General features: G+C 36.7%; 1 protein-coding gene across 15 annotated transcripts in view; it reads right to left on the reverse strand.

Moving 5' to 3' along the window:
• POGZ (pogo transposable element derived with ZNF domain) overlaps positions 1-23,706 on the reverse strand; it is a 61,568-nt gene extending 37,862 nt beyond the window's left edge. For 3 of the 15 annotated variants that reach the window (XM_031967524.1, XM_031967523.1, XM_031967521.1), the window contains exons 1-3: positions 23,253-23,706; positions 7,102-7,226; positions 6,011-6,169 (exon numbers count right to left, since the gene is read on the reverse strand). In XM_031967524.1, the coding sequence (XP_031823384.1) occupies positions 6,011-6,169; positions 7,102-7,225 (283 nt within the window). In that variant the 5' untranslated portion in view covers position 7,226; positions 23,253-23,706. Of the gene's footprint in view, positions 1-6,010; positions 6,170-6,780; positions 6,907-7,101; positions 7,227-13,677; positions 15,200-22,528; positions 22,610-23,252 lie in introns of those variants that run through there. The other 12 variants (XM_031967528.1, XM_031967526.1, XM_031967529.1 and 9 more) reach the window with 9 other exon arrangements.
• Positions 23,707-24,124: the final 418 nt, after the last annotated feature.

The following is a 24,124-nucleotide window of genomic DNA, read 5'->3' on the forward strand; positions in this document are numbered from 1 at the left end:
ATTCCTAGTTCTCTGAAGTCATCCCCCTTCATCATTTCATAGATGTCAACAGTTTTCCATGCCATCACATTCATATACCATTAATTTGTTCAGTTATTGTTGCAGTTAGGTAGAATGGATAGAGTGTCAGGCCGGGAATCAGGAAGACTCCCAAGTCACACTTACTAGCTGTGTGATCCTGAGCAAGTCACTTAACTCTGTTTGCCTTAGTTCTTCATCTGTTAAATGAGATAGAGAAGGAAATGGCAAACCATTCTACTATCTTTGCCAGGAACACCCCAAACGGAGTCACAAAGAGTCAAATATAAGTAAATAACAAATATAAATGGGAGTTCCATATCCCTTGGTTTTCCGTTCTCTGACATCACAAAATAAAACAAAGCAAAATATTTCCATTTCTTCTTGTGGATTACAGTATAGAAGGAACAGGTAGAAGTTAAACTATAGTGATCTCTAAGATCCTTTCTGGTTCTGTGATTGTATCCTGGGTGATCTAGGAAAGCCATTAAAAAGAAGTTAGCAATTGTGCTACCTTAAAAAATGGCTAGGATTTTGACAAGTAAAAATTAGGGGAAGGACTATACTGTACCTTTTTGCTGACCCCTGAATTTCCTTGTTATTCTAGATAAGACACAAGATGCCACAATGTATGAAGTAATGAAAAGAATCTCTAAGAGAATATCAATGTATACTGTACCATTCTCAAGAGTTAAGTCATCTATTAAGACCAAATATCAATTTAATGGCATCTTTTTCTAACATGTGTTTGAGCTATGAGATTCCCCTCTTCCCAGACTTTCCACTCTAGGAATTAAGAATAAAGAAATAAATCACTTGAAAAGCCATGAGAACTGACCCCATTCTCAAAAAGAGGTGGAGCCAAACCCCTAATTATCATTAGGACAAATAGAATTTCAAAAGAGATTTTCGCTTAGACCTAATTACACATTTTGCCAACTTCTGGAACACCAAATAAGGAGATCTCATAAGTTTGAGAGATTGAAACTGAGTAAGTGTTGGGAAAAGGACAGAAAGTTCTTGACTTTCACAAATGGATGGAAATAAGGGAAAAGTCTTGCCAAATAAATCATCTCTTTTGTCTCATGTCCCTCTGTTTTGTTTTCAAAACATATATGTAACATTTGGAGTGGCTAGGTGGCACAGTGGATAGAGTGCTGAGTCCAGAGTCAGAAAGACAACTTCCCAAGTTCAAATCCAACCTCAGGCACTTATTAGCTGTGTGACCCTGGACAAGTCATTTAACCCTGTTCTCAGGGTTCTTTCTTCTATAAAATAAGCTGAAGAAGAAAATGGCAAACCACTAGTATCTTTGCCAAGAAAACTCCAAATAGGATCACAAAGAATAAGACCTGAATGAAAAATGACTAATGACAAAATGTAATATTTAAGTAAATTTCAAGTATAGGTACCTAAATACTTTTCTTTCACTTATTCAACTCTCAGGTGTCTCCTCCCTTATCTTCTGAAATAATCACTTGAAACACACTGCCCAACAATAAAAACTTCAATTTGTAATTATAATTTGTGGTAAATTGACAATGGTACTGATTGCAAAGATATAACCTCTTACCTACAGATATATAAAATATATACACAGTGCACTGTATTAAAAGTTGTTACTACCCTTTCCCCCATTAAACAACATAAGTGCAATATTCTCACTCTAAGAAATTGCTTCCTGATCAATATACACAAACACATACACACACACGTGTGTGTGTGTGTGTGTGTGTGTGTATACATACAAGTGTGCCCTGAAGAGAATTTTTGAGTCTGGCCTCACTTTTTGCTCTCCTCAGTTTAGAGGGAAATTGTTTTGTGCTTTTTAAGCTAAAATTAGTCCAAGAAGTAGAGGAAACAAGTTTCTAAGAGGGTCTTCTTTTTAAAAGCAGGGTTTTTTTGGAAATTACTGAAAAAGAAAGAATCCTTGAAAATCAAGACCAATGAATTCTTAGAAGCTATGTTTTGATATGAAATATTTATCAGGATACTTAAAAAAAAATTAGTACCAGAAGTATCAAATTCAGCTTTTTTGTCCATCTTGGTTTTTCATTTTTAAAAGTTCAGAGCCAAAAGGCTATAAAACTGTATACCCTTTGATCTAGCAATACCATTATTAGATCTATATCCCAATGATCATTAAAAAAAAGGGGAAAAGACCCACACATACAAAAATATTTATAGCAGCTCTTTTTGTGTGGCAAAGACTTGGAAACTGAGGAGATGCCCATCAACTGGGGAATGGTTGAAGAAGCTGTGGCATATTAATGTAGTATAATACTATTGTGCTATAAGAGATGATATGCAGGCTTTTTTCAGAATAATCTGGAAAGACTAACATGAATTGATATTGAATGAAGTGAGCAGAACAATGATATAAAATAATTCCAAAAGACTCAATTTGGAAAATGCTATCCATATCCAGAGAAATGGATATGGAATCTCAATTCACATTGAAGCATACATTCATATGAATGTTGAAAACTATCTTTACATGTAACCGGAAAGAAATACTATACATATATACACATATATAAAGAAAGAAATACCACACACACACACACACACACACACACACAAACATATATATTTTAAGAGTCAGAGGGGCCTGCTTGTCAGGAAGAATTAACAGCCCCAAAACACCTACAGATCAGTCACTGAATTATCTTTTTTTAATCCTCGATATCTCAATAGGTACAACCCAAGGCTTTCCATCCCATTTCTATGTCTTCAAAGTGGCGTACTACTGTTGCCTAGAACATTTTCTTCTATTAACTTTTACCTTTCTGAAACCTTTATTTTTACATGAAGTCTTTTTTGATCCTGCCTCTAAAAGGATCTTCCTCCAAATTATTTTATATTTCTTATGTGTACATATGTACACACACACACACAGTTTCCTGGTAAAATGCCAGCTCTTCAAACCTGGTAAGAAGGCAGCATTTAATGCTTTTGGGATGGATTGCTCTAAAAAGTCTTCCCTACTGCCTTGCATCAGGAAGCAGATTAAGAGTCTCTTGAAAGATCTCCACCTGTACATTTAGAAACAGAACCTACAGATAACACTTTGTCTCCCCACAAATTAAAGTGCTAAGTCCAAAGTAAAATTAAGAAGCCAGAAAACCTGTTAGTAACATCATCTCTCATCTGAAAAGCTATAGTTTCTCTACACACACCAAAATCTTTCAACTTTTGTCTGCTTCTTTCTTCCTGCACCTGCACTTCAATTTTGGGCTCTTATACTGGTGCAATCAACAGCAGGCCTGAAGCCATGTTCTATGACTAGAGGCCTCAAAGAAAAATCCAGAGACAACAATCAGTAGTTGTGTTCTTGTATCTTTCAGAAAGATCAAGGTATGTGATCACACCCATAGTTCCAGTACATCTGCCTTAACATACTTTAAAATTTTTATTCATGGGCTATTTTCTTTCTGGTGTGGTTACTGATTTACAATAAAAATTAGCTGTTTATAAATAGCATTTGCTGATAAATAATAAAGAAAACAGAAAAAGTTGAATCATTTCTCCTGCTTTCAATAAGTCCTGGACTTCCCCATTCAAAGCATTTCGAGCAAAGGGAATAACATCCACATAATCACAGACTTTCAGAGCTGAAAGACCATCTATTTAGTCTAATTAATAGCTGAACAAGACACCTTTATACAATATGTCCAAATTCCTGAACTTTCATAAGATTTCCAGCAAAGAGAAATTTACTATATGTGGAGGCAAACAATTCTAATTGTTAGTCAATTTTCCCTTATGTGAAACTTAAATTTTCCTTTTGGTTACTGCTATTTACTGTTCCTAGTTCCATTTTAATATTTGCTGAATACTTAAATATAAGGAGCTGTATTAATTATTAAGGATGAGCTAGGCTCTTTAGTGGAAAAGTACAATATGCATTTGGAGAACAGCTAGAAGGAGTAAAAGGCGGCTGGAAAGTTAGGGTGTAGCACATGTGCCTAAACTTTATCTTGAAGATAATCAACTGGTGGCCACTGAAAATATATGAGCAGGGGAGTAACAAGAAAAACAACAACAGTGCTTTAGAAAGATGAAGGTATCTATAAGATACAAGATTACCAGATTCACTGAAGGCAGGAAAATTGTTACAAAGCTACCTATTCTATTTACAATGATAATAAAGGCCTAAATAGAAAAGGAACAAGTAAATTTATTCCTCTCCTTCCATTCAACCTTAATCCAGACCCTCAGTCTCCTATCTGTGTTACAGCAAGTGTTCCAACTGTTGCTAGAAGATGTGGTTATTCGGAAATATAAGGTTAGCAATATAAGAGCCTGCAGCATTAAAAGTCTAGCAAGATTAGAAATAGAGTGATTTGCTCATTTTCCAAGTAGCTTAGGATGCAAAATGAGATTATCTTCATGGTCCAGCAAATGCTCCTTGAGAGCAAGTAGCAGAGTTAGATCTTGAAGAAAGGAATAGAAAGAAGAAGTTCATTTCGGTTCTAGTAGGAAGAAGAATGAATAAAGGAATAAAGGAGGAAAGAATTTCATTTTTGTCCCTGAATCCCTAACACCTAGAACAGTTCCTTGTACAGGAGATGCTTAATAACTACTTTTGAATGCATGAATATTTTAATAGTGTACTTTAATGAAATATGAATATATTGAGAAGTTTTAACATTTAGAAAACATCAAAAATGAGGGCCTGAAACAGAATTATGTTATAAAGGGGAAGTTCTGTCTATAAATGTTACTTAACTCTTATCCTCACTCTTATTTTTTAAAAGAGTAGGAGAAAATAACAATAAAGAAAATATTATTTTAGCTGTAATAACTCAGGCCAAAGCTTTCAGACAGCAATGTGAAGACAATCCAAAATTTATAAAGTACATACATAACATAGAGGCATTCTTAGGAGGTAAAATTAAACAGTTTTCTTTTTTTTTTTTTTTAACACCATGGCTTCTCTGATCATTAAACTACAGCTAATCATATGACATTCACTTCCACTATTAAAAATGCAGCACCTCTAAAATAGATGCCTTCATAGTTCAATTGTAGTATTAATGTCAACCCTATCTTATCTTCTATATTTGAAAACTAACAAACAACTTAATGTATAAGAGGAAGGGATCTTAGCTACCCAGGAAGAATTCTGCCAGAAGGAATTGGGAACTCTTAATAACTAGGGATTTGACATACCGTTTCTTCTGCTGGGTGTCCTCAGCAATAACCCAGTGGTCCTTGGTGTGGTTATACTCCAGCAAGAGTTCATCACCTAGCTACTCAGCAGAGACAGTGCCAATCATTCAATCATTTTTTGATTCTAACTCCTACTTAATCCAGAGATGGAATTCAAATCAGCAATATTTACAAAGGCATTGTGAATACAAAGATGATGAAAGACAAAAGATATATGTCCCCAAAGAATATATAGCCCAATAGAAGGAGGAGAAAAGATATATCCATGCTACAAAGCAGAATGTTCTAAGGAAAAACCTTGGATAAAGCACTTGTGAGAAATGTTATGAAGAAAAGATGGCTTTCAACTGAGGGGGAATGAAGAGAAGTTTCACAAAGGAAAGAGCACCAGAGTTAGTTAGATCTTGAAAAAAGGGAAGATTTTAACCAGGAGAGACTGGAAAGAAAGAAATCCATCCCAATTCTAGCAGGGAGAAAAGAGTGAATATAAAGGCACAAATGAGAGAAGAATGAAAACAGAAGAGAAAAGTAATCCAATTTAACTGGAACCTAAGAATACATAAAGGGAAGAAACATGAGATAAGACTAGAAAAGTAGAGACATGTAGAGCATCTCAAATACTATACTTGAGAAACATATACTTAATTCAGGAAGTACTAAGATTTTTGAGTAAAAAGAATGATGTGATAATGTGGTGCATTAGGAAGACTGGATGAAATTGCTACTTCAAAAAGGCTCAGTTGTCTCAATGACTTTTTGTTCTCCCTTATCTTCTTAAACTTTCTGACCAGGAAGATTTTCCAAGGATCCCACTTACCATTGTTATTGGCAATTAGTGTGACAAGCGTCTTCTTGGCACTGTCGCTGTTCTGTACTCCGCTGCTACTAACGGTGGTGGATGTAGAGAGGTGCCCACCAACAGAAGCATGGGCAACGATGGGCACTGGAGCTGAGACTGGCTGCAGGCTCACAGAAACTGTGGGAAGGGGAGGTACAGTCACTTGAAGACATATGACCCAAGGACAGAAGACAAAGAAGGAATCTGCCCTTGCTTCTCTTCTCTACCTTTGTGGAGATATCTATCCAAGAAATTTCCTGTTTTCTGGATGACTCTTCTTTTTACTTATCCCTAATTCTTCCACTTAGAAACAATCAATTCTTTCCCTTTTTTGAGTGTTGAGTCTGCTTGGTCAAGTTAGAAGATTTATCCACTGTACTATGTATTTAATTTCATGTTTTATATAGTACCAAGCAGACAGGGCTCAATAAAGTTCTATCAACATCATTTTACTGGTTTCATAATCATGACAATACAATGCTGAACTCAGATTAAGCCAAAACCATCTCTTAAAAAAAAAAAAAAGCATAAAACAACTGATTATGCTTTAACAAAAAGAAAATATACATCATCTAGATTCCAGAGTAGTCCAAAGTGTGACCCTGAAATATGACCCTCTACTATGTATTTGCTGAGACAATGCAGAACAAAAACTTGATGAGCCCAGACTTGCAAATGCTACAAAAATAAAAACAAGAAGTAATGTGTAGTTTTCACAGAGAAGTACAACTAAATAAGCCTACAGACACCTGTGTTTGTATTAAGCATATAAATGTGTGCAGCATCACCACCACTTTGTACTCTGGCTTTTATCAACCTCACAGCACCTCTGAGGTAAATGTAATTTTCTTAGAAAAATTAGGAAATGGATCCACCTGTAGGATAAAAGATAAAAAGTAAGATGGCATTCATTGCCACAATAAAATCACTGCAAGCTTGAGTTTCTTTTCCACTTCATTCTCTCAAACAGAAATGCTATGTAGATCAACAACAACAACAACAACAACAAAAAAAAAAAAAAACAAAAAAAAAACCTTATATATGAGCTTCTTCTCTGACAAGCTTGTTACCTGTAGCTGTTTTATCCACTGAATTATAATCTTCAACCACAGAATCCTCAATCACATCACTTATTTTCTGCCATGGCTCCAGCTCCTCTTCCTCACATTCCATAAACAGGTCGGTATCTGCCATGCTATATGAGAAATAAAGAAATGAAAAGATTGGCATAATTTGGAGTAAGAAGTTAAGCAGAATAAATAATCATATTCTTGGATCCACTGATCAGATTTCTAGTGATCCAGAATTACAATATTCCTGTTGTATAAAGATGTGTCTGTATAAGAGGCATGTATGTGTATGTGCAAATCTGATATACATACATATATTTATAAGTATATGCATTTTAAAAAATAATCCATGCTAGGAGAATGGCTTCTTTGACCATTAAACTGCAATTTATTAATATCTTGTATTTGATATCACTCCCTTCCAAATTCATTCTCCTCCCACCTTTCTCCCCAGTCATACCCTATAATAAAAAACAAAAAGAGGAAAAAAAGTTGGATCAGCAAAACCAATCCATTCATCAATGAAGTCTAATGATATAAATAATATTTTGTACCCACAGTCCTGCCACCTCTGCAAATATGGCAAGGACTTGCATTCTTTCATTAGATATGACATTTTAAAAGGCACTTAGGCTGACACATGGCTGAGAGCAAATCACTTAATCTTTCAACAAGATTGAACAACCATCTAAGACTATAAGTTGCTGAATAACTATTTGCATTGCTGGATAGTTTTTCCTCACTGAAAGGTACCTAAATCAAAGTAAATCATAGAACCCAACTTAAAGAAAATACACTGAAGAATTGGTTCTCTTTTCTCTACACTTTCATTTGGTGACTGTATCAACTCCCTAGAGTTCAATTATCTCTATTGCAGATGATTGCCCAGATACATATTCAGCTCCAGTCTTTCTCCAAAGAGAATTTCATGAATTTACTGATGGACATTTACAACTAAATGCCCTAGAAGCATCTCAAACTCAAAAATGTTCAAAGTAAAACTGATCATAGATGAGCTTTTTCCTAAAACCCACCCCTCTTTCGTATTTCCATATTACTGATATATTACATGTTTTTTTAAACATCCAAGTTCCCAATATCAGTATCAATTTGGCTTTTCATTATCAAATCACCTCACTTATCTAATCAGTTTCCAATTCTTGTTCTTCACAGAATCTCTCCTATAAGGCCTCTTCTCGCCTCTCACACAGTCCTCTACCAATATCCTTCTTATAAGGCTCCTTGATGCAAGTCTCTCTCTAATCTAACCTATCCTCTACAGAGTTATCAAAGTGGTTTTCCTAAGGAGCACTTTCTGACCCAATTACCCACTCCCTACCCCATTAAGTCCAGTAATTTTTTTATTACTTCTAGGATCAAATAAAGCCTGCTGGGCTTTGAATTTCAAGTTCTTCTCAGCATGGCATCTTTCTATCTTTCTGCTCTTCTTATACATTCTTCCCTTCCATACACTCTACAGAACAGTCATATTGTCCTTCTAGATGTTTCTCAATCACAACAAAAATCACCCCCAATCTCCACTCATTGACCTTGTGCCTGAAATGCTCTCTCTCCTTATGTCCATCTCTTATATTAACCTGGATTCAGTTCAATCTCAGTTCAGTTCATCTCAATTCTCTGACACCTTTCCTAATCTCTCAGCTACTTAATGCCTTCCACTCTAGAGAAATACAAGCTACCTTGTATCTATTGTGCATGTATCTTTTATGTACATTTATGTATATACAGTGTCTCCCCCATTAGAATGTAAGCCCCTTGAAGGCAGCTTAGCTTTTTCCCCAGAATTTAGCAATATAGTGTTTTATGCTTCCTAAATGTTCACTGATCAATTAACATGTTTCAGAGAAGATTCCATGGGTCTGACATATCAATGACTATTTCTATTTTAAAAAATAAAAGGACAACTAAAGAAAACAGTTATAATGACTGTCCCATCCTCAATGAGAACAGAAGGCAAGCTTTCACAATCCTATAGTGCATGACTTCTTAAAACTTTTTCCATTCACAACCCCTTTTCACCTGATATTTTTATGCAGCCTTAGGAATATAGGTATCTAAAATAGGTATACAAATCAAACATTTACTGACAATAAATCATAATTTCACAACCCCACACTCAGTTATGTGACCCCATACAAGACCACAACCCACAGTTTAAGAACTTTTGCTATAATAGACTTTATTTTTATAATCATACAATTAGCAAATAAGTTTCTACTGCACTGTGATTACTGATTTGGAAAAGTAAAAAAATTTAAATAGCAAAATCTGAAGACCACTTAAAAACATCCCTTAGTCATTTAAATAATATAAAGCCATATGAAAAAAGATCAATGATGGAGACAACTTTTTCAAAGGTCTACTGACATCAAATAAAGGCATGAGACAATAAACAGTTTCACTTATAGGTTTTTCAAATGTCTTCTACTGAATTTAAACTAAAGAGAATTAACTGACCTATCTAGTGACTAAAAGGCTAGCTTATTCACATGTTAAAACACTATCTGGATGAGGCCACAATATTTCAGGATTTTTTAGTGAGATCCACAATACTGTGAAAGGGACTGGTTTAAATATTCACATTGAAAAACAAAGTAAGTGAAAGATGAATATCACCCATACCATGACAGTTAAGCATCCTTAGCGTATAAATCCATTGTTCACTGTGAACGGACAAGTTGAGTTTAGAATTAAGAAAGCCGCGTAGTAGAAAAAAAATTGGGATTGATCACACATAGGAAACTGCATAGTCATCCCATAGTGCTAAACCTAACAAGAAAGCATAATATAATAGTAGTGACAACTTTTGCTGAGACTTTCACTATTAAGTCCATTCCACCTTTGGAAGTCTTAAGAAATTTCCCTCTCATTTCGTATTTATTCTGTATATAAATTATTTTGCACATATTATGTTTACATGTTGTCTTTCTCTGCTATTAGATTACAAGTTCCTTAAAATGAGGGACTGTCTTTTGTCTTTTTGTGTCCCCAGTGCCTGACATATAATCTAATAAAATGTTTACTGATTGATAATACTGCCCTAAAGTCTGTCTAGAAATGTCATCATTCCTAGTTCTAGCATCTGGTGAAGCAAAGTATTTTTAATCTTTCTTTCATGTCAACGCTCCAAATATTTGAAGAGAACAAATGAATGCCTTCAAGACTTTTCTTCAAATAACATGCCTAATTTTTTCAATCAATACTTTTATTGGAAAGATCTCCAAGTGTTCTCATCATCTTGGCCAATTTCCTCCAGATAATCTTCAGGTTATCAATTGCTTTCTTAAAATGTGGTTTCTATAACTAAATCAGATACTGCAAAGCATAAACCAAAAGGAATCCCTACTCTTAACATACTCAATATCATCCAGTCTCTACCTGAAGACCTCCACCACCTTCCCTTATATAGTCCTTTATACTTAGAGGTAGTTCTCATTGTTAGATGCCTTCCCTTAGATCAAGTTTAAATTGTCCCGTTTGTAACTTTCTATCTACTGCTTCCAGTTCTGTCTTCTGGAAAGCAGAACAAAATTTATGTTCATGAAATTAGAAATTCCTTTCTCTAATAATAATTTTTTATCATTTCATCCTTTTTTCTGCTTTATGACTCCTAGTCTTTTTCTCCATTTTTACCATGACTTCCCCTCTCAGGTCTTTTCCACCTTTTCCAAGCCACCAAGCCCTATGCTGGCCACATTTTCCTTCCTTCCCTATCTTGACCCAAAGGTAAACCACTTCTCTATTCTTTATCTACATTCAAGTTAATTGCCCTTTTACCCACTCGTAGATGATGACCACCACCTAATGCCTTTGCTATTTACATGAGAGCTAGAGAGCCTCATAAAACTGTGCTCACTGGGTCCTATCCCAGTCCCACATATCAGCTATTCTAAACTCTTATCCCTTTCCCCAAGATTCCCATGGTAGCTTTTACCAAACTTTTTCAGCTGAGGATGTTCCCTGATAACTTCACCAAAAAAAATCCCAACCTCCTTAAGTCATTTACTTTATACTCCCTCTTCTCCTCTCCTCTTCTAACATCACTCTTTCATCTTCCCTTACTATTCCCTCCTTCACCCTTGTCTTACACCAAAAAAAGGGGGTTGGCTCTTCTTGCTAAGGCAAATACCTCTAACATGTACCTTTGATTTTCCTTCCATTCCATCTTTTCTATCATCTAATATGCTTACTCTCACTAATTTTCAATCTCTCCCAATAGTATCTCTGCTGCCTACAAATATACCCATGCTTCCCTTAGTTTTAAATAAACTTTCACCTGATCATTCTATCTAGCTAATATCTCTCTTCCTTTCTGTCTAAAGTACTTGGGAAAATCTACAAAATCTACTTTGTAGATTTGCATTTTCTTCTAAATTCTGCAATCTGTTTTCCAACATCATCATTCAACTAAAACAGTCCAAAGTTACCAATGATCTCTTATTTTATGATCTAATGGCCTTTACTCATTCTTGATCCTTTTTGATATCTCTGAAGTCTCTGACACTATTGAGCACCCTTTTCTCCTATTCTCCAATTTTGGGGAGGGGGGGAAGAAGAGGTGAGTATATGCTCTCTCCTGGTTCTCTGCCTATATGGGTAATCATTCTTATCTCCTTTGCAGGTTTTTCATATAGTTCAAACCCACTCACTTTGAGTATCCCCATGATAAAGGTTTTCTGCAGATAATGCTCACATTTATCTATTCCTAATGTCCGGTCTCATATCACCATCTGTTTATTGACCACATCAAAATGCATGCACTGTAGTCATGTCCAAAAGGGAACTCATTATTTCCCAAAGGCCTCAAGCCTCTCTTCTCATTCTGCTATTACTATAGAGGATACCACCATGCTTCTAATCACAAATCAAGGTGTCAGTCAAGACCCTTCAAACTTACATCACACATACAACTGTTGCCAATTCTGTCATTTAAATCTTCCTAAAATCTCATATAAATATCCTTTCTCCATTCATACAGTTATTACTCTGATGAAAGACCTCATGATCTGGACTGTTCAGTACAATAGCCTTTTGACTGGTCAACCAGCCTCCTCTCCCCATCCCCCCTTATTCCAGTTTAGCCTACAATTTAACTGTCAAAGTGATCTTCCTAAGGTGCAGTTATGATTGTGTCACTCCCTCCCTCACTAGTGGCTCCTTAATACTTCCAGGATCAAATATAAACCCCAATATTTGGTTTTTAAAGCCCCTTATAACTTGACCCTTTCTTGCCTTTCTAATCTTATATTTTACTCTCCTCTATATACTCTCCAAATCAGTCACATTGGCCACTTAGTAATTTCCTTACTCTTAACTATCTGCCATGTCTGCAGTGGTCTCTATTTTTATCTCCTTGCTCAAGACTTAGCTCAAAGCTTTAGCCAAAATCCTTTACCAATCTCCCCTACTGCTACCAATGCCATCCCTCTTAAAAGACTGCCTTCAATTTACACTGTATCTCTATACCCTGCAGGCACAATTGATTGTATGCAGTCTCCCTTATTATAATGTAGCTCCTCTGATGAAAGAAGCTATGTTTTTACCATTCTTTGTGTTTCAATTGCTTAAAGTTCTGGGCACATAGTAAGGATTTAATAAATGCTTATTGACTAACTTTTGAAACTGTCCAAAAGCCACATCAAGCCATAAGTCATATCCCCTGCAAGTTCAATACTCACTCTACTACGCTACCTATTTTATTTATCCATCGCACATTTGTGAACAGAAATCGGATACAATGAATTTTATTATTACTTAGCCCTGATAATTTTAACTGATTAACCAGCTGGATACAAATATTTAGAACATGTATGTGTTCAGTAAGCTAGGAAGACTTCATTTCTGAAAGACGGAATTCATTTCTATTTGACTAGAAACCCTAGTCTTTAAGCAAATCACTGCTATGCAAATCTGTATGACCTTCCAAAGAGCCTTGGATCTCAATTATTTGTACTATTTTAAATTTCTGTTTTTCAACCTTTGTATTCTCAATATGGAGCAGTGCCTTGATCACCACAAACACTTTGCAGATGTTTATTTTATTGAATCTTCCTTATCACAAGAGACACTGCATTCTTTGGGTTTTTTTTTCCTCAAGGCAGCATAAACATGGTCAAATTTTCTTTAAATGGAAACATTAGATTCTACTGTCCTGTTTGCAGTGCAGCTCTTTTGAAAGTAAGGGTTGAAAAAAGTGATTTTTTTTTTTTTTTAAATGAAAGGTGCTGGGCCTCAACGACTAGAGAAGGGCCTGATTATGATAATGTAATGCAGTATTATCTCTGTAGCACAAGGGAAAGCAAACATGAAAGATTCAGAAGAAACTGGGAAAACAAGTATTAAAAAAAATGATGCAGAGTGCGGGGGGAAAAAAGAGCCCCAAAACCCATACACAATAACTACAATATAAACATCAGGTAGAAAGCAGCAAAACTCTGGTCAACTATACTGGTCTCTTAGTATCATTATGTTGAAGTTAAAAGACACTCCCCCCTCCATGTTAACAATAGATTCACACAGGTATTTTGTTGGTAAATGTAACAAATAAATACATACATACAAATAAACTGGTGTGTCCTTTAAGATGTCAAGGGAATCTTTTTCCGTCCCATTACTATTTCTTAGCCTTCAATATAGAAACAAGTAGCAATGTCAATATACTTTGCTTACAATTAAAGACTCAATTCAACTTAGTGAAAAATCATCTTCTCCAAGCATTCAAAACAGGGAACCAACCTTAATCATTATATCATAGACTTAGAGATGGAAAGCACTTTATAGGTCCAAACCCCTATTTTTATTAAATGAGAGAACAGGTCCAGAGAGTGAGTTTAAGTGATTTGGTCAGTCACACAGATCAGAAATGGCAGAACTAGGACTGAGTATTCAGACTCAATCATTTCTTCTGTATCATGCTAATTCTCATGGTATTTCAACTGATAATCAGTTGTTTAATTATTTTTAGTTCAGTAAGGAAATGAATTACCATGCATTACTGAAATCCATATTATCCAAAACACCTTCATTTTAGCTATTGGTTTCAAAGGTTTACTTCTTTCTCACCAAATCTTTCCCATAATTGTTGACAATGAAAAAAAAAAGGGCCATTTTTCTGTCTTTCACTACTCCTATCGTAAGGGTACAAATAAAATGAAATATGAGATGGTAATTCATGTAATAAAGTAATCTCAAATTTTCCTTATCATAAACTACTATTGATAAAAAGTTTTGAACCTGCACTCCCAATGTATATATTTACTTACAAAGTTTCATGTTATTATATTAATAAGTATGTACAAGATACAAAAGAGAATTTTTCTAAAAAGATAAAGATGAAATAAAATTTGATCCTATACGCCATTAAGGAGCCAATGGAGTTTCCTGAGTAAGGATGTTATAGTCAGACTTGTTTTTTAGGAAAATAACTTTGGTAGGTGTGGGGGGGATGAACTGAAAGAGGGAGAGATTTAAGGCAGAAAAATAAATTAAAAGATTGTTACAATAGTTCAAGCAAGAGGCAGATTAGTGGTTCTGTGAGATGAAGATTGGGGATAAATTGGAAAAACAAGGCAGAAATAAGATTTAGAAATCAAGTGAACAGAAATTGATATTTAGGTTGTGAATTAAGTAAGGAAATATTGGTGCCCTCAACAATAATGAACTTTAGAAGATGAATGGGATTTGGGGCAAAGAAAATGTAATGAGATGTGATGCAGATTAGAATCCATCCCTGTCTTCTTGAACCCACCCACCCAGAAGGCGAATGGAGGGAGGGAAGGGAAAGGCTCTTATTAGTCAATTCTCATACAGAATGCTTGCCTTCCTGAAGTCACAGGGGTGATCTAAGATTTTCCAATGACATCTGTCTGCTGCTGATAATAGTACTGGGGTAGCAGCTAGCTAATAACTGCCCTGAGGGGGTGATGGCTCTTATAATTGGGGAAATAAAGACCTTGCACAGTAAAGTGCAAAGAGGAGTCAGAGTGAAGAAATGTTAGGAGATAAGAATAGATATGGTTGTATTAGAAAGAAATCTCATTTATAAATAAATTAGAGGAACACAGGATAGTTTACCTCTCAGACCTGTGAAAGAGGAAGGAACCAAAGAAGAACTAGAGATCATTACTGATCACAAAATAGAAAATTTTGATTATATCAAACTGAAAAGATTTTGTACAAACAAAACTAATGCAGACAAGATTAGAAGGGAAGCAATAAACTGGGAAAACATTTTTTACAATCAAAGGTTCTGATAAAGACCTCATTTCCAAAACATATAGAGAATTGACTCTAATTTATAAGAAATCAAGCCATTCTCCAATTGATAAATGGTCAAAGCATATGAACGGATAATCCTCGAACGAAGAAATTGAAACTACTTCTAGCCACATGAAAAGATGCTCCAAGTCATTATTAATCCGAGAAATGTAAATTAAGACAACTCTGAGATATCACTACACACCTGTTAGACTGGCTAAAATGACAGGAAAAGATAATGTGGAATGTTGGAGGGGATGTGGGAAAACAGGGACATTAATACATTGTTGATGGAATTGTGAATACATCCAGCCATTCTGGAGAGCAATTTAGAACTATGCTTAAAAAGTTATCAAACTGTGCATACCCTTTGATCCATCAATGTTACTATTGGGCTTATATTCCAAAGAGATCTTAAAGAAGGGAAAGGGACCTATATGTGCAAGAATGTTTGTGGCAGGTCTTTTTGTAGTGGCCAGAAACTGGAAAGTGAGTGGATCCCCATCAATTGGAAAAATGGCTGAATAAAAATTGTGGTATATTAATATTATGGAATATTATTGTTCCGTAAGAAATGACCAACAGGATGATTTCAGAAAGGCCTGGAGAGGCTTACACGAACTCATGCTGAGTGAAATGAGCAGGACCAGGAAATCATTATATACTTCAACAACAATACTATATGATGATCAATTCTGATGGACCTGGCCATTTTCAGCAATGAGATGAACCAAATCAGTTCCAATGGAGCAGTAATGAACTGAACCAGCTACGCCCAGCAAAAGAACTCTGGGAGATGACTAAGAACCATTATATTGAATTCCCAATCCCTATATTTTTGCTTGCCTGCATTTTTTTTTAATTTCCTTCACAAGCTAATTGTACAATATTTCAGAGTCTGATTCTTTTTGTACAGAAAAATAACAGTTTGGACATGTAAACTTATTTTGTATTTAATTTATACTTTAATATATTTAACATGTATTGGTCATCCTGCCATCTACGGGAGGGAGTGGTGGCAAGGAGGGGAAAAATTGGAACAAAAGGTTTGACAATTGTCAATGCTGTAAAATTAGCCATGCATATAACTTATAAATAAAAAGCTATATATATATTAAAAAAAAAAAAGGAAGAAATCTCATTATGACTATCTAGGGAAGAAAGGGATTCAACCCATATCTATTAAGATTGGTTAATTAAGGGTGTCAAACCATAGTTTTTGCTTTGGAGGCCAATGGCTTTTGGAAATTACTTTTGGAATTTCATCTTAATTAATCTTGGGGACTTAATTTTGGATAAAACTTCCAGATAAAAGTACAAATTTCAGAAAACAAGAACTCAAGTGGCATAAACAACCACCTAGGCCATGAGGAAAATATGCAAGGGAAGTATATAAAATACTTTCCACCATATAAACAATTTCCCCCAGAATGGTAAAAGGATATGAGCAAAAAGAAAAACAAATTTGCAAATTTTAAGAATTCTATGAGTTAGAGTTGGAAAAAGAAACTATAGGTCATCTAGTCCAATCGTATTTTATATATGAGCAAACATAGCGGGAGGTGAAGTTGTTTTACTCAGATTCCCAAGGTAAATGGCAAAGGGAGATTAGAATTCAGGTCCTTTGAAAGAAATCCAGAGCATTTAATCTATAGCTGATTCCTACTAAAAAGTTTAAATTCCTCCATTTGGCATTTAAGGACATTTTACACTTTTAACAATATAATATCTTTTTCATAATATATTATTCCCCCCTATAAATTCTAGGTTTCAGTCAGAATAGACTTGGTGGGCTGCCATCCCTGGAATGCCCTTACTCTATGTATCAATTCGAACCTTACCCATCATTTAACTCAAACATTTCCTCTTCTATGAAACTTTTCCTTATCATTGGTGGATAATATTTTGTTATTATATTTACATATTTATAATATTACTTATATATTTATAATTACATAAATAACTATGTGAACAACATGCCTCAAATAAGAGAAATGCAAATTAAAACAGACTGAGGTTTTAACTTCAAACTGCAAATTGACAAAGAAAACAAACAAAAAAAAAGGGAACAGTAAATATTTGTTTAACTTTTTTGGATATCAATGTGTAATTACGAAATAAAAGTAACTAAGCTGTTCATATTCTTTAACCCAACAATTCCACTACTGGTCATATATGTTAGAGAGGTCAAAGGTAGAAAAACAGCAATACTTTCTGTGGTAGCCACAAACTAGGTGAGGGGAAGAATGAGAATTGATTAGTGGGGGCAGTGAGATGGTGCAATGGATAGAGCACCAGCCCTGAAGTCAGGAGGACCTGAGTTCAAATATGGTCTCAGACACTTAACAATTTCTAGCTGTTTGACCCTGGCCAAGTCACTTAACCTCAATTGCTTCAGCCAAAAAAAAGAAAAAAAGAAAAAAGAAAGAAATGAGAATTGATTAGTGAATGGATAAATAAATTGTGGTATATGAATTTAATGAAATATTATTCTATAATAAATTTTGAATGAGGAAGTCAAAGAAATGCAGGAAGATTTTGTATGAATGAATTAAATTAAGTGAAAAAAGTTGACCCCAAAGATTAATGTAAAAGAAAAGATCACAGAAAGATAAACTGAGTAATTGAAAAAACAATAATGTTCTGAGAGAACATAATGAAATAACAGATGCCTAAAAACAGAGGAAACCATTGAGGCAAAATGTTACATATACTATCAGATACAATTTATCTGTTTGTAGAATTTGTCTTAGTTACAAAGGAGAGTTCAATCTGGAGGGTCAGGAGCAGGGCTATTTCCAGAAATGATTGTGCTACAAAAGAAAAACAAAAATCCCTCCTCCCCCACCAAAAAAAAAAAAAGTCTTTGAGAATAAGTAACAACACATACCTCCCTCCTTTTTGTAGAACTACTCTGGCAGAAAGTGCCTACACAGAGACTTACTAGTGTTACACTATCAAGTATTACTTTTAGTTGTTTTTGTTACAGGAGAAGGTCCAAATTCTTTGGAAGATTCAGAAAAGATATTTCCAGAAATGAATGACATTAAAAACAAAAGGCAACAACAAACTTTAAGGGGCAGTCAGGTGGCACAGAGTCCTGGTATAAAGAAGAGCTAAATCAAATACAGCCTCAAGACACATGACACTTGCTAGCTGTGTGACCCTGGGCAAGCTACTTAACTAATTGCCTCACCAAAAACCCCCAAACCTTAAATTTGATCATTAGACCTTTTTTTTTTTTTAAAATTAAAAGGCATTATCTAGGGGAGGGGGTGGGGGGGGTAAGAGGTAAAAAATTGGAACAAGAGGTTTGGCAATTGTTAATGCTGTAAAGTTACCCATGCATATATCCTGTAAATAAAAGGCTATTAAATTTTTAAAAAATTAATTAATTAATTAAAAGGCATTGATTAGCAGACTAAAATCAATAAATAAGAAGGATGGGAGAGGGGATAAGTATTAAAACTATAGTAAAATATTCTCATTTTACTATATAATCATTAAACTTCATTTTTATTAATAAATTTTGGTTTTACATCACATTGCTTTTAGAAGCAACCTTTTCTCCTCATATAGCAAGCCATTCCTTGTAACAAGATCACAAAAGGGAAAAGGCTGCCCTGTGACAAAACTAACCAAAAAATCATCCCCATTTGACAGTATGTGCAGTGGGGAGGGGATAATGACACCCATAGTGAGCAGTCCCAACAAGAGGGATAGGAGGTACATTTTTTCTTTTTCTCTGAGGCCAAGCTTGGTCATTACAGAGAGAGGTTTCAGGTTTCTGTTCTTTCCATTTACATTGTTGTAGTCATCGTGTATACAGTTTTTTGGGATGTTTATTTCACTCAGCAGCATCCTTCTCTGAATACTTCATGTTCATCATTTTTATTCAGTAATATTTCACTCACAACTCTTCACATTTCAGTAAAGATGCTATGTGTTAGAAAAAGTTTCACAGTCAAATCAAATGCTGCCTCCAATGTGTTTAAGGATCTGTGATTTCACTGGTTTATGGAACTTCTTCCCAGGAAGAAACTGATCTATCAATACATATTGATAAATAGCTCAGTAATTTCAAATTCTAAAAGCCCCTTCCTGGGGCTCTGAGAAGTTCAGAGATAGTTAGGATCAGGCAGCCAGTACATGTCAAAAAGAGGCCAAGTCTGACTAAGAGTGGTTCTGGCTTTCACTAAGCCATAGGCTTTCTATTCAATGCCATCTTTTCTCCTTCTCTCTCTCTCTCTTACAAACACAAACACACACACACACACCCCTACCTCTACCTCTCTCTCTCTCCTTGGGTAACTTACACATTCATTAGTTCTTAATCATATTTCATTTTTCATGTGTGGATAATTTACTTATTTTAAAAATTATATAAATACCCATCAACTTGAAGACATCAATTTCTTTGTGGAAAAAATACAAAATAACAAAAGAAAATCTTTCAAAATTTTCTAATAAAATGTCTAGCAAGCACTAATTATGTTTGACCAATAAAAAAGCTTCTTAAACTACTATACTGATTTTAAATGTTATTCAATTAGAAAAAGCTTCTAAATTAGATTTTCAAATAACTAACTGATAGGTACTTTTAAATAGCTATTATATAAAGAAAAATGCCCAATAAATTGTATACCACATTCTTTTAGTATTCTTCTGATTGTAAGTTATATTCTTCTAATAATAACTGACACAGGAGGGGGATAAATTTCTTGTCATTTCTAATCCAATAATGCAGCTTGTCTGCAGAGGAGAATTCAACAGCTAGATAGTCCTTTTAAAAAGAAGTGAGAAAACTGTTCTCTGCTGCAATACAATTTACTAAAGGGTGCTATCAACATACGGAATATGTATATTAAAATAGTAAAAATCATATTCTGAAGAAGGCAATATAAGATTTTATTAATTTAAATACCATACAGGTCATTTTGTATATCTGAGACTATTACTCTCTTGGCTCTTTATCAGAAGTAACAAGTACATGTTGAATCCAAGGAAAGATCTCCAACCATATTTAAAAAGTTACTGTCAATCTTTTTGCTAATTTTAAAAAGCCACACTTTCTAAAATATTTTAGGAACAACAAAGCAAAGGCTTTTTCAATTTGATGAAATGGCAGCAATCTATGCAATAGGAAAAATTTTCATGTTTCATCTTATATAAAATTCGATTCCTCAAATTTAATCAGTTTGCACAATCTAAAACCATGGAGGAAATTGCTCTCATTACAAAGAGTCCATTCAAATACTGCAAAAGAGAACACTTGTTTTGACAACCTTGACACTGGACTACCTTAATGTAAAACACAGCAAATATTTTTTCCTGATATCTTTGTACAAAAACTTGGGAAACCTGGGCTTGATAGTAAAGAGAATCCCAGGCATGTAAACTCAGCACCTTCACTTTTTGAACTTAATATTGGCATGCACCTGTTCAAACTTTTAGAAAATACCAGGACTGTCTGGCCAAAAAGCTGCCCTAACAAGAAAAGAAGCAATGCCATCTCTCCCCAAGCCCACCAGAAAATACAAGCATAATGTGCAAAAGAATCACTACTTGTTATTTACTCAATTTCCTGGTTTTTATAACAAAAGATGATGAAATCTCATTAAAAACACTAAATCCTATTTTAGCAGAAAAATTGAGTGCCTCATTATTTAGTTAATGGTACTGAACTGAAACTTTCTTTTGCAATGACATCTTATCTTTTACAATGACAGTGTTGAAAATGGTGATTGTGTAAATTAATGCATGACTATAATTTTCTTGAGGTGGAAAAAAACAATTGCTAAACACTTCCAATATAAAAAGTTCAGTTACAGCAAGAGAAGCCTTAACAGAAAATGTTGTCACTTCTCTCAGCAGACGTCCAGTTAGTAAACCCCCTATCAAACAACGTTTAAGTAAATGTTTTTTGTCACCAGTACGAAAATTTTTCAGCCAACTTAATACAACACTATGATGACAAAAAAGCACCTAAAAAAAAAAAAAAAAAAAAAAAGACAACAAGTTAACAAGGATCTAAAGTAAAGAGTTGTATGAAGTAAATTCCCACTATGCAAAACTTTTTCTCAAAGGCAAAGTTTCCAGTCTTGCCAAGGGGCAGTATATTACTAACAAATGAACTATCTAGACTCTTGAAAAGTGGTTCAAAAAAGTAATTTTGTGCAATTTTACAGTGTAGGTTAAAATTTCATTTGCCTTTTGCTGACTCTGAAATATTAAGTTAGCTTCTCAAATTCTCTTAGATGGAAGCTCCAAAGCACTGTCACACATAAAAAATAAAATCAAAAAGTTACAGTCTTTTCCTTCAAGAAGCATTCTTAAGAATAGAACTAAAGCACACAAAAAAGCTCTTCCAAGTTACACCACAAGTGTAAGGGACTGAAATGGAAAACGAACTGCCTTGTCACCAAAATAATTCATTATGACCATTAGTTCCTTCAATTTGTGCTACATCATCACTAAAGGAAAGCAAAAGAGTCAGTGGCAAGGTAGAGACAAAGAATGAACAATGTTGCTACTATAAGAATCCATCGAAAAAAATCAATATAGGGATAATCAGTCATCGGAAACCAACACTTCCTATTGGATGCGTCCAGTGAGCAGAAAGAGCTTCTTCAAGAGGGCATGGACACTACTCCCACTCCCCGCAACCAAGTCTATGATTGAGAGAGGTTCGCATAAAAAACGGACCAAAGGAGGGGAGACCACCGCTGAACAGAAGAGGGTGACTGAGTCAAATCTCGATGTGCCCCTTCTCTACAAAATGAGTAGAGCTGGACTATTATTTTTGGAATCTCCTCTGAGGCCAGACCACTACTCAAGATGGGAAACCCTAAAACGCACCCTCCTGACAGTTTCGGAGAACGCCCAAAGAAGTTGGGGGAGAGAAAGAAGGACACCGCTTGGGCGTAAAAAAGAGCTGGTGAATAAAGAGGAGAACCAACGTCCCCTCTACCGGGGTGTCAGCAAAGGGAGAAAATAGTCCTTGGCAGAAACATGGCGCCCACCGCGGCAGGACATCTAACTTCCAAACTGCTGTCATCAAAAGCCCCTCTTTAAAAAGACTAAAAATAATAACAAATCAGATCGACATCCCTACGACAAGATAGGCAGGCCCCGGACAGACAGTTCGCACCTTGTCAGAGGCTCGGGGGCCCGTCAAACCGGGCAGAGCTTACATAACGGGGGTGGGTTCCATCCACCCGTCACAAACCAGAGGAAACCCCCCCTCCCAAACTCTTTGCTTGCTCCCTCCCCAGATTCGAGAGGCGGCGGCAGCAGTGGCGAGTGCGTAACCCCCAGTCCCGATGAAAGAATGTTATCCCTCCGCCTCCCCCACCAACCATCTCCTCCGCCGCAGGCTCGCCCCCCGAGAGCGCGCGAGAGGAGGGGGAGTTCGCCAGGCCCCTCCCTCTCCGTCTCGCGCCACCGCCTCCAGTTCCCCTCCCCCGAGCCTCCCCCCTGGGTCGAGGCTCGCGCATCCCCGCCCACCCCCTTCCCGCAACGCAGGCGGGGACGTCGTGCGAGTGCGGGCATTTCAGAGGGCGGCGGGAGGATGATGTTGTGTAGGGCAGGAGTTGGAGGAGGGACCTAAGGGGGATCTCCCCTCCCCTCCCGTCCCGCGACTTCGAGGCGCACGCACGCATACACGCTCGCGCCGCGCCCGCTCCTCCCTCCCTCCGCCACCTCCGCTCGCTCCGTGATTCGCGGTGGACGCGTGCGCGCGCGCCGCCCTTTCGCGCGCCCCCCCCACTTCCCATCCCCCTCCTTCATTGTCTCCCGGCCGTCCACCGCGGGCACCGAAAAGATAACGGAACCCCGGTAGAAGGGGTGGAGGAAGAGAACGTCCGATCACTCACCTCCTCCCGTGGTCGCCGCCGCCGCTTGTCTGACTTGAGTAAGGCGCCGTCGCCTTAAAGGGACCTTACACCCCGTCGCTGGGAGAAGGGGGTGGGAGGGGACGGTAGTACAGGGGGAGGGGGAGAGGAGGAAGAGAGACTGACCAAGCCTCGGCTCCCCGACGGGGAAAGGAAACCCCCCTAGGGCCCGAGTGATATGGGGTTGTTTTTTTTCCCTGGGGGGGGCGGGAGGGCCCCGGGGGAGGGGGGTGGGGGGGGCAAGGAATGTGGCTCCGTATACGGGAGCTGGCGCGGGGGAAAGAGAAGCCGACTCCCCCCACCGACCCTCCTGCCCTGCGGAGGGATATGTTGGCGTCACTTCCGCCCTCCCCCTCTCGTGAGTCTTCGATTGGCCGGGCCGGCTGCACGTCACGGGATCACCCAAACTCCTCGACCCGGTCTTCTTTTCTAGTCAAGTTTGACTGGGCCCTCAAATAAATAAATAAAAGAAAAAACACATTTCTGAGAAAAAATAATGTTTTTAATGGTATTTGGCAGCAGTTTTTCATTATAAAAAATTAAATGAGGAAAATAGGCTTGGCCAGTGAAATGCCACCTCACTTCACCCTATAGATTCCTAAGCAAGATCTGGGAGGTCTCCCTATCCCCACCCAAGCAATATGATGATGCCCAAAGGAGAGGCTTAATCCTCTGTCAGAGAGGAAGACTTGGCAGGGTCAACCTAGGCTAGCATAGTGTACCACTGGTTGGCTGGAAGAAGGCACAATGGCTCCTACCCAGTGGAATCCATTTCCATGTCCATTCCACATCTTTGCATATGGCATTGTTTTCATGAGCAGCTCCAAAAAGTAGACAGTGATTTTTCCAGGCAT

This window comes from Sarcophilus harrisii, chromosome 4 (genome assembly GCF_902635505.1).
Source record: "Sarcophilus harrisii chromosome 4, mSarHar1.11, whole genome shotgun sequence".
Classification (NCBI taxonomy): Eukaryota; Metazoa; Chordata; class Mammalia; order Dasyuromorphia; family Dasyuridae; genus Sarcophilus; species Sarcophilus harrisii.